The sequence below is a fragment of the Sinocyclocheilus anshuiensis genome, unplaced genomic scaffold (genome assembly GCF_001515605.1).
Source record: "Sinocyclocheilus anshuiensis isolate Anshui unplaced genomic scaffold, SAMN03320099.WGS_v1.1 scaffold1117, whole genome shotgun sequence".
Lineage (NCBI taxonomy): Eukaryota > Metazoa > Chordata > Actinopteri > Cypriniformes > Cyprinidae > Sinocyclocheilus > Sinocyclocheilus anshuiensis.
In genome coordinates this window covers 73,793-87,106 of record NW_015557110.1, presented here as the reverse complement: position 1 = coordinate 87,106, position 13,314 = coordinate 73,793, and the positions used below count along the sequence as shown (strand labels likewise).

The window sequence follows — 13,314 nt, the reverse complement described above, 5'->3', positions numbered from 1 at the left end:
CCTGTAGTGAATCGATGCGTTTTTGTAAGAAAAATATCCATATTCAAAACGTAATAATCACTTTAATGCAGCTTGCACCAACAGTCCTACACGGAAGCAGTTCCGGGGGAATGACGTATTTAGCAAAGTAACTTTAATAGGAACGTACTTTAGCAAAGGAAAACAAGTCTCCTCTTGGCATATATCGAAATCCTCTGACATTCTTCTTTACAAATCCTCGTTTTGTACTTCTAATTAGTGACCGTTGTTTTGTTTTGATCTCTCCGCGTGCGTCACTTCTGAGCGGCGCATGCACAACGCTGACCTCATACGTCATTCCCCCGGAACTGCTTCCGTGTAGGACTGTTGGCGCAAGCTACATTAAGGTGATTATTACGTTTTGAATATGGATATTTTTCTTACAAAAACGCATTGATTCGCTACAGGAGGCCTTTGTTCACCCCCCGGAGCCGTGTGAGACACTTTTTTTTGTGGAAGGGTGGATTTTATTTCACGTCTTTTAAACCGAAGGAATGCAACACCCGCTGAGTACAACAATAGAGCTTGAAAGATCAAAGACAATTTTTAATATAACTCCGACTGGATTCGTCTGAAAGAAGAAAGTCATATACACCTAGGATGCTTCGGGGGTGAGTGAAACGCAGCATAATTTTCATTTTGCGGTGAACTAACCCTTTAAGCAGCAAACTTTGCAAAACACAAATTTTATCTCACTGCCAAAACTTTTGGCCATGTCTGTACATATAAACATCTAGACCTGACACCGTATTTTACAGTAAACTCTAAACATCTAAACATTCTTAGACTGTTACATTAATCATGCTGCAGTGTAAACTTACATAATACTTTTATGTCATATTATACATCATATTATAGAATATAAATTTCATTCACATCCTCGTTTTGTGTGATATTTGGATGAAAATTAATAAAGTGTGAATAGGCTACATTTATTTCAACATGTTTCACTGGATTTCATACATTTCAGTTTGGTAATCAGTAGCGGCTCTTGACTGTAAATTTAGGTGGGGCAGATTCTGGGTCGTAGTGTTAGTTTATAATAAACTCAAGAATGCTTATAGTCTTTATACACTTTAACACATGCACACACACTTTTGGCAGAGATCTAATGTCCTTCCATTATTCAGCCTGTGGGCAGCACGCTAATGTTGATTGACAGACTCGAAGTACACACACACAGAATGCTATAGAATTATTGTCTTAATATTTTCTCAGAATGTTGATTTAGAATGTTACAAGTTGTAGTGGAATTTAAGTGATGAAACAAATATCATTTCTCATCTCAAAATGAACATAAATCAAACACAACAGAACTATAATATAAAGGCTTTTTACGTGAGCACATTTAAACTAAAGGATTAACACTTTCATTAATTTAAAACACTACTCCACATTGGAAAAACAGACATGCCAGTTACTTACTGACCTGATGCAGACATATATAGCTAAAGCTGACTGATATCATCTTGGTCTAGAGCGAGATAAGGTAACATGAAAATAACCAGGGCAGTCTCAAAACTGCCCAAATGGCTCTCAATTAGAGCGTACTACAGTTCCACTTTTCACTACAGATTTACATTGTAAAATTTGTGGGGCGCTGTTGAGTTCGGGAGGACACTGGCATGACTGCCGCACTTGGTATCATTTTATGTGCATGCTGAAGCTTGCAATGAATTTAATATATCCTGCGCACTTTATAACTTAAAATTGTCAAGAAAATCCAAAAAATATTTGTTGCAGAATGCTGAACACATTTACAGTTTATTTTTTATTCAGTTTATATAGAGGTCTATATTTTGGGTGAATATTTTGATGGGGCTCTGCCCCACCTGCCCTTACAAATGAGCCGCGCATTACAGATAATGAGCTCAGACAGGAAAGACCATACCTCACATTGGTTTCATACAAGTTACGTATTTGTTTTTTATTTCAATAGGCTTATTTTCAATAAGTTCATTTCTGCTGATATCAGGATAAAATACAAGTGATCACACCGGGACCTCTGCCGACCCCAGAGGCTTGAAACGGGGTTATGAACCCTGCTCTGAGGTAGGGTTAGCATCGTTCTTGCTTATCCATTGCTTAGATAAACCCAGGATTTAGAATAACCAAGGGTTAACTATTTCAAGTGTTAAAATCCCTTTTTTTTACTTTTCTGTCTATAATCCATTCATAATTTGAATAAAAATGTTGGGAGTTTTGGTCAAGTTTTGGTGTTCGCTAATATAATTTGCTCCTGAAATTGTGATGACTGACATAGTGATAACCATAGCACCCTATGCAGTGTTTGGACCAATCAGACACACAATTATTCATTATATTTAATGAATAATCCAGCAAACCCCCTCACCCACAAAAGCAAACTATGTATTAGAGTTCTGTGGATAACCACCGCAGATTAACTAACACCCCAAAAAGGCAGAACAGGACTCTGTTTACTATGGCAAGCAATTACAAATCATCTGATAACACTGGTTTTATTGGTCAAAGGAATGTGGGCAGAGTAACTCTCACTCCATTTCCCCATAAGAAAGATACATAATGCCCATAACAGGGGTCGAAATGAACTTTTTTACTTGGTAGCACTGGTGCTCCCAACTTAAAGTTATGAGCACCAACAGAAATGTAGGAGCACCCACTGAATATTAAGGAGCATCACAACTGCCAATTGAGCGGAAGGGCTGGCAACATCCTGATGATTAAAAGCTTCAAAAATCGAACATGATGTATTCTTTGCCACACACTTGGCCATGAATTTTGCATCCTATGCAATAGAAATTTGCAAATTTGCATCAGACCTCCAAAGGAGGAGCATCCTGTAAACCAATCAACAACCCAGGAGCAGCCGGACAAAGTTGGATGGAGTAACGAGTCACTGTGCCCAACAGCAATAGCTCCTCTGACACCACTCAGGCAAGCTCAAGTCGGTGCTGCCTCAAGAGCAAAGCGACACTAGCATTTCATGTTAGTGATGCATCGATCTTTCATGGCCAATTCCATTTTGCAGAGAAATGAAGACAGGTCACACCACAACAATCATGTGCACTTGCACAAATGATCCCAGATATATTTTGGGGTTGCACAGATTACATTTCGGGAGCATATGCGACCAAAACGGTCACAATTTTGAGCCCTGCCATAAAAATAGACTCTTCCTCACTGACCTCCTGGAGGTGTGACCTCCATAGAAGATAAAAGGCCTCACATCAGTGACGTAAACATGAACTAAACGAAACAGAGGTTTAGTATAAACTGTCTACAACAACATCCTGCTCCACACCCTTCACACAGGTGCCAAACGGAGGCTTCACATGGACAGCTGGACACACCTACTTCTGAGTTACAGGAGCGGCTGATGCTAGCAAAAGAGCTCCTTGAACAGAACTCAACCGAGGAGTACTGGGAAGGACAAATCTTCTGATTCCTTGCCCATCACAACACTGCATCAGACCACCAAAGGAGGAGCATCCTGTAAACCAGTCAACAACCCAGGAGCAGCCAGACAAAGTTGGATGGAGTAACTAGTCACTGTGCCCAACAGCAATAGCTCCTCTGACACCACTCAGGCAAGCTCTAGTCGGTGCCGCCTCAAGAGCAAAGCGACACCACAAACATCAGACTTCTGGTGACGTTTGAGCAGAACAGACGGCTAACAACCACCTGCCGCCCTCCTGCCACCATCACTAGGTCAGTCTGAAACTTTCTTCACACTACAAAATCTCCAAAACCATTCCCTGCAACCCCCGGAACCACCTGCCCTTTCATAAGTGAGAGTCCAACCCAGCTGTTCCAAACCGCAGGTAAAATGGATAGCCTGCTGGCTAACAACACCTACAAACAACCATCTGCCCCAGACCAACTCAGTTCTGGATGACAGGTGACACTGCCTCGACACCTGCTGCACAAGCTCGAGAACCTGCACCTTGCTATAGCCTACATAAACACAGCCCACCACCTGACAGCATCCACCACGGCACCAAAACTACTAATGGAGGCACAGACAGTGGCAGATGCGTGTCTGATTGTTCTGCACCTTTGACATCGCAGGACATCAAAGTTGGAGCATGCCATGTTGCAACTTTTCACCCGGTAGAGAACTCTCCCAATCACCACAGAGTCAGAGTAACATCTTTGGAGTTCATCACTCTTCAAACCCAGAAGAATATGATTGCAATTCCATCATCACCAAACCTTCAGACCATCAAGACTTTCATCTGAGACTGCATCCGGATGCTCATTCAATGGCCAAGGCAATGCAAGTACCCCCCCATTGTCCCCCCCCCCCCATGTATGTATGTATGCGTGAGTGTGTCTGTATGTTTTTAGACTAGTTTGTGTTAGTGTTTATTTAACAAAACTTTTGTGCACAAATTACATGACTTCCTGATTTTGTCACTGCTTGTGGATAATGTCCCTTTAACGATTCCAGATCTTGTTATATGCTCTAATGCACTAGTACTGTAAGAAAGTTATTTTCTATGCCCACGAAAATATAATTTCTTAGAATTGATATGAAATCACACTGAATGCTCGCTGGACGAACAGATTAGATGACAGTTACTACTGACAGCTTATATAAATAATTGTAATTAATTATAGTTAATTTTAATTATTTATATACAATTCCCTTTTGAGCTAATTTGCTACACCTACCTCAGCAAACAACAAAACAAGTCTGTTTTGGCTGAATAAATTCAGATTCAGATTTTTAGATTCTTGTGGTTTACCACTCTGGTTGCTAGTCCGATATTAAGAAAAAGACAACCAAAACCATTATGTATCTGATTAAATAAAAACTGTTTAGAAGAAGAAAGTGTATAAGAACATTTTCGTTCACAGTTAGCCGGGGTCAGAAATCAACTTTTCCATTAAGGGGTGATATTTGCACCCTGGAATTGATTTCCAGGGGCATTTTTTAGATTCGTGAGGGCATTTTTTATAATCACCTTATTATTATAATCCCCATACTGAGTTGTCTTTAATGTTAAATAATTACATTTACAACAGCTCCGGCGTTTTCAGCGCTGACTAAGCGCCTCTGATTGGCGCGTTTTCAGCGCTGACTAAACTAAGCTCCAAATACATTGTTTAATTGTGCAACGGGCATTTTTTGCCCCTTTGTCTTGAATTTATAGGGCATTTTTGTTCATTCTCGTGGCATTTTTGCCACAAGCCCTCGTTAATTTCAAGCTCTGCAGTTAACTAATATAGTTAATCAAACATGAAGTTTGGGGCAGATCAGACATGGTATATAACAACTTCCTGTTTCATAGTGAAACATCAAAAATTGTCAGGCCACCACAGACACGCCCTTCAACACAAAGGGCTTTAGATTACACTGAAGAAGGAGTTTGTTAAAATACAATGCCTGAAAATGGCAAAAACAACAAAAATTTGCAGAGAAAATTCAAAATAACTGACTTCCTTTGGGTTTCGGATTTTGCTTTTTTGTAGGTGTTACATGTGCCTACCGAATTTTGAACATGTACGTGAAATGTAGCTCGAGGGGCACTTTGTTGAATGTGTATAGATGGCGCTATCGAGCCATTTTGCCACACCTAATTCTGAAACCTATATCAGACGAAAATTTTTCGCTGCTTCTGGCGTATATGCAGTTTCATGAGTTTTCAAGCATGTTTAGGTTCTCAAAAATGTGATTAATTTTGGAGAATAATCTTGCACTGCTGTGCTCGGCCCCTAAATATAGCTGCAAGCAGCGATGATGGGCCCAAGCCCCTGGCACCACCGCCACCCTGGTGGAATCAGGAAAACAGTGCACAGCGGGCACATGCATTTACAGTAACCCTCTGGCAGTCTGGTTTTAAGGGTTACGGCAATTAATGGGTTAATCTCAGGGCAGTGACAGCAAATTAAAAACTATCAGACACTTGAAGGTTGTAATACTTGTAGGTTGTCTAGGGCTGCACGATAAATCGCATGCGATATTTAATGCGCATCTTGTCAGAAAGCCGGTTCTGTAATCAGCGGTAAATCTCCACCTGCGTGCTTTCACATTGAGCAGCATTAACTACACAGAGCCGTTGTTCACTGACGAGCTGCGCAAAACCACGATCATATTTTGCGCATGTTTTGCGCAGCTCGTCAGTAAACAACAGCTCTGTGTAGTTAATGCTGCTCCATGTGAAAGCCCGCACGTGATGGGAGATTTACCCACTGAATTATACTACATAAAACATCTGTACGAAACAAAAACAGGAGACGGGCTGAATGAGAATGCAAATTCACTCTCTGCCAGCAGGTGGCGCTTATGGAACAGAAGCAATATAGCGTTTCCTTGGATACCACTGTAAACAAAGCAGTGCTGTGCTTATAAATGCTACTTTAATATGCATTATACAGAGGCAAGATGAAAAGAAAATACCATCTAAACTTTTCTGAAAACAGTCTGATCCTCTCAGAGATTACATTCATATAACCCCCCACCCCCAATTCAGTATTTAGGATTTTTTTTCAATATTTCGTGCATCGTGAACAGTGAACTTGATCTGCCTGCTGTAGTATTTTCTCTGGCCTCTGTTAATGTCTGTTTACAGACTTCATAATATCTCCACACAAATGACATTTCGGAAATTGATTGCAATGCAGTTTGTGCAAATCTGGAACAGAGATTAGCTGAAATAAAGCAAAAACCGTCTGGTTCCGAGTTAAGGTCCTTGCCCACTGAGTCCAAAATTTTCATATGCATTTTTTTGTATTCATCATCCTAAAAATTCGTCACACACAGAAACCTTGCACACTGAGTCCGATCCGAGAAAAAATTCGCAGAACAATACAAAATGGAGTCTTCAAGCAGTGAGAATGATTTTGTTGTCCTCTCTCTTCTTAAAAAGAGAAAAAGAAAGAGGAAATATTGGATCCATCATCCAATCCAAGGAGAGATCCACCTCCTTATGAAGGATCTCAGTGTTTCCCACAGGTTTGAAATGTACTTACTTATTACCTACGGCACAAAAATGGTCTACTACATGTGACAAATAACAAATAATATGTGATTTTTAACAATATTCTTATTTATTGAAATTAATTTTAATTACATAGGATACGATTACATTTAATTACGTACTCATATTATGCATTGCAAATTATGCAAAATTACAGCATAGTTCTCCTTGTTTTGTCATATAGTGTCTCTCTCAGTGAATGGGACAGATTTTACTGATACTACTAAAATCTATATATTGAATAATATGTGTCAAATCATTTTTGACACACAAATTTATTTTCTTCCTGTGGGGAAGCATCCCAGACAGAAACTACAATAGTTTACTATGAATTCAATGGAAATTATATTAAATACAATTTATTGTGTAACCAAAATTCCAATAATGCCCAGAAGAACGGAAAAAAAAAACACTTAAAATATGACTTTTAATTAAAAACAAGCCCGAAAAACACTGGGACTCTTATTAGGGATGGGCGATACCACTTAGTTTGTTTTCGATACTATACCGATACTTTTAAAGGCCAGTATCGTCGATATCGATATGATACTTCTAAACTGAACTTTTAAATTATGAAATTGATTAAATTATTAAATTACTAAGAGTAAAATGGGTAATGATACCCACTTAACGTTATATTTGAAACGCATTTTAACATCTAATACACCTTAATTGCAACTAGGTTATATTTTTATTTATACATGGTTAAAATATGTTTACTGTAGTGGTAACCATGGAAATCTACAAAAACTATAGTTGAACTACAGTCACTTTAATAAAACTTTAACTTTAAAAACGGACTGCCACTGAATGGCTGTTGCATACATAAAAGGCAAACTTTTTATTCTGGCAGCTATGATTTATATTAACATTACAGAATAGAACATAATCAATATGAACTTTTAACGTTCAATTTAAATAAATGTAATTGCACAAACTATGTAGGCTACAATTTCAATTTGTTTACTGTGAAATAACTCAAGCATATATGTTTTTTTCTGTCCTCTGGTAAGCTTTGTTCTGCCGTTCCCAAAAGCATCAATGGTTTCTTATGATACCTTTGGAAACGGAGCCCTGTTTGAATGTACTGTCAGAAGTGAGTGAACGTTCTCTGTGATTGATTAGTTCTATCTTGCAGCATTTGCGTGTGTTCAGATGAGCAGGAAAATAGATATATCCTACACAATTATTCGCTAACATAGGTTATTCATCCAATTCAATAAAAATTGTACGCATTACTTTTTTTGTTAAATAAACAAAATCACTGGTAAAAAACACATCTTAGTATTGATATTTTTTATTTGAGTATCGATACTTTCGATACTCGCATCGGTATCGATATATCGATACTACAGCATTGATATGCCCATTCCTAACTCTTATTTTGAAATGTCTACACTATTGAGGGCCGATCCTTCAGATGAGCAGTGTTGGGGGTAATGCATTACAAGTAACGCAAGTTACGTAATCAGATTACTTTCTTTAAGTAACTAGTAAAGTAACACATTACTTATTAATTTAGAAGGAAATATCTGAGTTACTTTTTCAAACAAGTAACTCCAGTTACTTTTTTCCCCCATGTATTGACTGAAAGCTCTTGTGTTGCCATATTGAGAGAAATCGGGAGTAGGTGCAGAGGCGTTGTGCGCTGTGTTAACGTGATGCATACTGTAGTTCTACACTAAATATGAACAGATTCAGTATTCCTCAAAATGAATAAAAACGGTCAAAATGCAAACTCAGAATATTATACAAACCTGCAATAATTAAATGTTAAATTAGACAAATATAATTTATGTATTTAATCCCATTTTATTAACCAATGTCTTTGCTGCTGACCTTCGATGATCCAATTCAACCTTACTAAGCAAAAATGACACATTTGTGTTTCATTTTTGTTATTGCTGAATAGTGTTGAACTTTCTTCTCCTGCGTCATATTCTTCATGCAATTTGTTTGAGCTGCGACCTCTACTGTACAGACGTGAATTTACATTTCCTTCAGCCTGAGGCTCATTCATTTCACTTTTGTTGTGAAAGGGCTTTTACATTTATAAAAGAATAACTTTTTATATTAAAAACAAACAAATAAGCCCAGGCCAGATTTAAAAAGTAACGCAAAAGTAACGGTTCATGGACTACATTTCCCATACACCTTGTACCTGGGACTGATTACTGGCACAGGTGTTTCCCCTTAGCTTCCCCATTGAAGCAGCTCCCAGACTCTCAGTGTTCGTGAAGTCTTGTATTGCCCCGGCTACATTTCTGAGCGTTTATCCCGTTTTGAGATCTCTTGTGTATTACCTTGGACTGTTACTACTAGTGTGATTCTCTGCCGCCTGCCCCGACCCTTGCTCTGCCTCTGTTTACTCTCCTGGATTATCCCTGCTGTTCGTGACGCTGTTGTTTGATTACTGCCTGTTTAACTCTGCCTTTGATTTAAATAAAAGCTGCAAATGGATCCGCACGCCTCTGACTCCTCGTTACAGTAACACATTACTTTCCATACAAAGTAACTAAGTAACGTAATTAGTTACTTTTTTAGGGAGTAACGCAATATTGTAATGCATTACTTTTAAAAGTAACTTTCCCCAACACTGCAGATGAGAGATAAAATATGCCTTCTTACAACCATCTAAAATATATTATATAAAGGCCATAAAGTAAACATTGTCATAATTCATCAACTCGAGTTCATAAGCAATCGCTTGGCATAAATGTGCGCTATTCATTGACTGAGAATCGCTTTGAAGCAGTCTGAAGCGCTCGTGCAACAGTGCCGCCTTGTGAGACTGCAACAAACGTGCAGCGCTCTTATTTTTTTATTTTTTAATGAAATCACAGCCTTTTGAAGTTTAATAATCAATAGCCTGTATCGCGATTTATGTTTTTCCATCCCCAAAATATAATACGTCTTAAAATGATCATTAAGACGTTTGTTTTACCATTTCATGCATTGAAGACTTTTTATGACATTTAAGAAAACTCACCCGGAGGGCTTTTGCTCTATTCGCACACGTGCTCCTAAATACATTTTACAGTTCGCACACATCTATTTTTAGTCGCAAATGAGCCTGAAGTGCCCGCACTGTCGAGCTCTGTCTTTGTCTCTGCAGCGCACGTGCGAATTTCAGCGGGAGGAAACAGTTCTCGAGCACAAAGAATGAGCAGTTATTGTCATATCCGTGTCCTCTTATGTCAGGTTCTTATTTAATCAAATTCAATCGAATAAAAAGACATGCTGGCTATTAACAATCAAATTAAATCACTATCAACAAAATTCATAGATGGATTGTGCATAAATGTTATATAACGTTTTAATGTAGAAATATTAAATGATTGCAAAAATGAAATAAGCTACTTTTTTAAATATGAAACTACAACCGCCAGTAGGTGCAGCAAGTGACTGCCTTAATGAGTGAGTTGAATCAACCGATTAGTTTAAAAAGCTGATTCATTTAATGGAAGAATTGACAATAAAGCAGACTTGAACTTGAACTTGAATAATTTAGTGGAACATTAGTATAGTAATATAGAATCATCCTCTGTAAAGAAATGTGTGAACATTTGAGAATTTATCATTATCTTTCTAAATGTGCGAACAAGGCGGGGCCCATGGGCTGCAGCCCACTCAAGCCCAATGGTAATTCCGGCCATGCTTATGTATGTCACTGGTGTTACATTGTGTCGCTGGTGTTACTGTGTGTTTTTTCTGTCACATTCTATAAAATGTGTCACATGTGACATGATGATAATTTGACATCTATTGAATTCTCCTACACTCAAGAGTTAAGATTTAAAGGATTGTATCATTACTTGTTTATAACTGTTTTTCTAATATTTTCATTGTTATAGCAAATTACTACTATTTACACTACAATGAAATTAGTGTTTCATTGTTTTCTTCAGGATGTCAGTGGCTCAGTTTGATGCTTTGCTAGTGATACTGGAGCCACATATTAAAAAGAAGACCACCAATTTCCGTGAACTCAGTGTTTAAGGACCCATACAGTGCTTTGTGCTGCGAGAATCAACTTGCCAGGCGCCTCCTAACCTCTCAAAATGCTTGCTACGGATGCGAAAAACGCAGATAACCAGATCTGAATTTTCTTATGACGGACGAAAGTTTCGGAAGCAGTGTGTAAACTTGATTGACAGAACGTGAGGTCGTATTTATTTTTTAATGTGCGTAAATTTTGGATGAAAATGTCGGACTCGGTGCGCAAGGACCTTTAGTTCAATGTAGTGAGAGCGGGTGATTGACGGCTAGTATTAACCAATCTAAAATCTGCATTAAAGTTAAGAATGCAAAGATGTAGTTTAATTGTTTATGTAACGGTGGACCTGTACTGTATCAGCTCACAGGAGATACATACTGTGCAGTAGTAGCGAACGTTTTGTAGAGAACTGAAAACGGGTTGTACCACAACAATTATTTGCATTCGCACATATTTACACATTAAGAAATTTGCTAAAAGCAGTTGAAAATGAGAGGAAGTTTCTTTATTTTATAATCCTAGGCATATTTAAGGATCAATTTAAGACTGATGATTGCCAAGAACATTCTGATTTCTGTGAAACATAAATTTATTTATATTCTAAGAAGTGAAAAAATGTGGATTCAAATCTACTATGTGGCATTTAGCTAATTGTGTTTCGTTGACAGTATTGTTGGAAGCCTTGCTGAGGAATGGTACTTCGACAGGGAACAGCACTACATTTTGTAGGAATGCATCAAATGGAACTGACCCCGGATCCCAAACCCGGCATGAGACACAGAAACAGGACTCAGCAGCTGCAGACTTAACAAAAGGATTTACCAAGGAGCAAGCTGAAGGGGTACAGAGGCAAGTGATCTTGTGTATAAATTATTAGTGCCCAAGCACTGAAAGTACGATGGTACCTAATAATTTCCCAAGGATTGTTGTTTTTGTTTTTTCAAGGATTTGGGGCATTAGGGACCTTTAACATGCTTAAAAACTGCTTAAAGTAGGGGTGTTCTGCAGCACCTAATTTTACACGGTCCCTAAACTGGGAGCATATATAGTACATACGTATACATGGATCAAAGACGAGACGTCCCATTTTGGTGTCTGCATCAAATTAAATTTACAAAAGGGATTTAATATACATAAAAAGTATATTAAATGCAAGTGTCTACTTTAATGTTTCAAATAACTTTTGTGAAAATAAAATGTCAAAATATGGGTAAAATAATGTTCCTATTATCATTCAGTGTAAGAAATATATTTATGTAAAAAATGAAACATTTATTCAGATCTGTACTTATTAAAATATATGAAAAAAAGTGGTCATACTAAATGGTTTTACATTTTAAATGATTAAAAACAACTTGCTGACAAACAGGCCCGGATTAAGAACACATACGCCCTTGGCTATAGCAAACCCTAGGGCCCCCCTTCATAGTAGCGTATCTTGGTGCCACAACGTTTTCTACATCAGGAATAATTCTGGGTTTTTTGGGGGGGTTTTTTTAATCAAAAATCTCCAACACACAGAGCTACAATGAGTATGCACTAAATATTCCAGGCTACAATACATTAAAAGAATAAATACATTAACACTAGATATGAAGTCAAAGCAAACAGGTTTCCAGAAGCAGCAACAACTTTTAAGCATATACAGCTCCCTTAAAGAGTTGAGTTTAAATAGTTTTATTATTTGAAGGTCCTCTTTCTCGCCCTAGAAGAGGAGAATCATCAGGGCTGGACTGGTGCTAAAATTCAGCCCATCTGGCCCACACAGTCCCCCTCCCCATAAATGTTTTGCTGGGGTTAGGGCAATTTGAATAAATAAATTATTTATTAATAAATAACCGACAAAAACAAAATCTATTTTGAATACAGTTTACATGGTGCTATTCAGTCTGGTTTCCACTAGCTTCACCACAGAGACTTTACTGTTCAAATATAAGTGTCGTGTGTGTCGAATTCAAATGGGCAAGCGCTGCTTATATTATCACTTCAATAGAGCGGCGAAAGTGTCGAGCTAGAGTCGCAGGCGCGAGAAACCAGTGCGGTGTGGTCCAGCTGTTCTCTTGCGCTGCACGGTTTAATCAGGTAACGTAGTGACGTTTCATTCACTTGGCTTTTAGTGTTTGTTTCCCATGCGCTACAGTAAAGCCGAGGCGATTAAAACATACCCGCAACTCTACACTGTAAAAAATGTTCACCCCTTTCAACTTAAAACTTACGTTTTGTGGCTTCGTGTTTTTTGTCTTGTGAATCGCAGTGTTTTTGTACGTATTCGTCGCGTCTATCTGTCTCTAAGCGCGCATACAGTCGTGAGTTTCTGCTCGATGTCGGCAGAAC

General features: G+C 38.2%; 1 protein-coding gene across 1 annotated transcript in view; it reads left to right on the top strand.

The window, feature by feature from the left end:
* The first annotated feature begins 11,611 nt into the window (after nt 1-11,611).
* The window catches only part of dnajb14 (DnaJ heat shock protein family (Hsp40) member B14), a 58,564-nt gene continuing 56,861 nt past the window's right edge, over nt 11,612-13,314 (top strand). The window contains exon 1 of the mRNA XM_016472692.1: nt 11,612-11,829. Within this exon, the coding sequence (XP_016328178.1) occupies nt 11,615-11,829 (215 nt within the window). The 5' untranslated portion in view covers nt 11,612-11,614. The remainder of the gene's footprint in view (nt 11,830-13,314) is intronic.